The 2,500-nt window shown below is 48.1% G+C and overlaps 1 protein-coding gene across 1 annotated transcript in view; it reads right to left on the reverse strand.

Annotated features, from left to right (window-relative positions):
- Positions 1–2,500, reverse strand: part of kaznb (kazrin, periplakin interacting protein b) — a gene marked incomplete at its 3' end in the record, with an annotated part of 175,612 nt that overhangs the window by 13,230 nt on the left and 159,882 nt on the right. Inside the window, exons 10-11 of the mRNA XM_076269258.1 lie at positions 1,616–1,815; positions 1,133–1,254 (exon numbers count right to left, since the gene is read on the reverse strand). Of these exons, the coding sequence (XP_076125373.1) occupies positions 1,133–1,254; positions 1,616–1,815 (322 nt within the window). The remainder of the gene's footprint in view (positions 1–1,132; positions 1,255–1,615; positions 1,816–2,500) is intronic.

Consider the following 2,500-nt stretch of genomic DNA (forward strand, 5'->3'; position numbering starts at 1 on the left):
GTATGTGTGTGTGTGTGTGAGAGAGCAGGGGTTTAGTGGGCGTTGGACGCGGGGGAACACCGTCCCCCCACTTCTTGGAGCATTGTGTTTTGAGCATTTTAATAAGCATTTATTAATATAACAAGTTGTTACCAGTGGTAACAACACATCACGCAAACGTCTCCAATTAGGCCTCTTTGTCCTAAAATTCGTTGCAAGCATGACTGTCATGCTGTAGCACTCCACCATGCGTAAAGACATTAAAAACTACACAGCTCGTTGTTCCGCGTTACCCGAAAGTAGCTAGAAAGTGGCTATAAAACCTGTATCCGAATCTAGCAAGCATCTTCATGGCCCTTCGGTTGTGTTTTGCAGAAAGCAGGTAGGCTAATCCAGTGATCAAAATGACACGATAAGCATGTGTGAGTAATACGAGTGATTTTTATCGAGGGAGCACCAATATAAGTGATAAGGCTATTTAACCATAATGACCCAACGGTGAACCTGAACAAATTTAGGAAAAACTTACGATTGGTGCAGCTACTTTCATCCAAACAAAAACTTTTCAAATGACTGGCACTTGCTTGCCCAGTGTTCTTTCTGTTATTTTTTTGTTTTGTTTTATTGACTGTGCACCTCTGCATTTTAATCATTCACAATGACATTTATATGACGCCCACTCAAACACAGTCCCCACACAGCATGTTGAATGCATGTGAATCCTGCTTGTGCTATTGTTATTGCCATTGTTAACGTGTGGTAATGAATGAAGCCATGCCGCGGCATGTTATGCATCAAGGAGATTAGACTACGCTAGATTACATAGGCTACTCTACATTATTGTTTGTCTGTTTATTGTATGATACAACAAAATGAAAAGCTACAGACCATATTCATAGACTTTGGTGGAAAAGTGTAGTTTGGGTGAAGACATTAGGCTACATTTTGAAGCTAATCCATTTAATAAAAATGTTTTTTTAATTCGGTTTCATGTTCACGAAAGCTGGTAACAATTTAGCCTTGGCCTTAGGCTACGCACCGATGTATGTGGAGATGCGAGTGTGACAGTTTCTGCAATGACGTCATTAAAATAGCGTCCCCCCACTTTAAAAATCCCCACTACACCACTGTGTGAGTGTGTGTTTGTTCTCACCCCTGGCCATTCTGCTCTGCCTGTCTGTAGTCCTCTATGGCGAGGCGTAGTTTTCTGCGGTGCAGGGGATTGTTGATGACCAGCCCCAGCTCCAGATCCTCATCTGTGAGTCCCAGTAAGACCTGTAGGGGGCGCAGTAACACACACATCAACCAACATCACCTGACCTCAGCGGCCACTTTTGGTCATCAGCAGACACTTACTGGTGTGACATTATCAGCCAGCCAGCAGCACGTATCATAGACACCACACACTCAACGTCAAAGCCCACAGATGTGTTTAGTTATTTGGGGACCCCCTCAGTCCAACAGACACACACACACACACACACACACACACGCACACACACGCACACACGCACACACACACACACACACACATACACCCACACGCACACACACACACGCACACACACACACACACACACTCACACACACGCACACACACGCGCACACACACACAGACACACACAAACACACTGACCTTCCCACTCTTGACGTTGTCGGTGCAGGTGCGTGAGTACATGGGCATTGCCATGACGACATCAAGCCAGGCGTGGACGGTGGCGGCCTTCCACACGGAGATGGGCAGAGCGCGCGAGAGCTCCACCTGCTGGAGGCGATCCAGATGGTCCTCTCCGTCAGACAGAGAGTGCTGCGCCACACTGGACTGGCTGTCCGAGTCTGAGGAGACGCAGAAGAGAGAGAGAGAGGGAGGGAAGGAGAGAAAGAGGGAGAGAAGGACGGAAGGAGAGAAGGAGAGAGAGGGAGAGAGAGAAGGAGGGAGGGAGAGCAGGAGAGAGAGAAAGAGGGAGAGGGGACAGAGGGAGGGAGAGAGAGAGGGAGAGAAGGAGAGAGAGAAGGAGGGAGGGAGAGAAAGAGGGAGAGGAGAGAGAGAAGGAGGGAGGGAGAGAAGGTGGGAGAGAAGGAGAGAGAGAAAGAGGGAGGGAGAGGGGACAGAGAGAGGGAGGGAAGGAGAAATAGTGGGATGGGGAGGAGGAGGAGAGGAGGAGGAGGGTAGGCGAGGAGGAGAATGATATGGAGATGAAGCCAGAAGTTATGGAGCAGAGGGGAGAGGAAAGGAGAGTGGAGAAAGAAAAAAAGTAGAGGAGGGGTGGAAATGGAGGAGGAGAGAAGGAGGAGGTAGAGAGTGTTGCGATTTTGTGTGTGAAGGAGGAGAGAAGCCAACCTACCAATCCACACACACATGGAACCATAGAACCATAGAACCATAGAACCATAGAACCATAGAACTGAGTCTCCTGGCAGCCAATAGAAATGTGTGTGTGTGTGTGTGTGTGTGTGTGTGTCTGTGTGTGTTATCAACAAAGAAGCCGGACAGATATGACTAACTACTACTAACTACGGC

The sequence above is a fragment of the Alosa pseudoharengus genome, unplaced genomic scaffold (assembly GCF_046254945.1).
Source record: "Alosa pseudoharengus isolate Yale_2024_CS ecotype anadromous, Long Island Sound unplaced genomic scaffold, YU_APseudo_1.1 YU_APseudo_1.1_scf_5, whole genome shotgun sequence".
Taxonomy (NCBI): Eukaryota; Metazoa; Chordata; class Actinopteri; order Clupeiformes; family Clupeidae; genus Alosa; species Alosa pseudoharengus.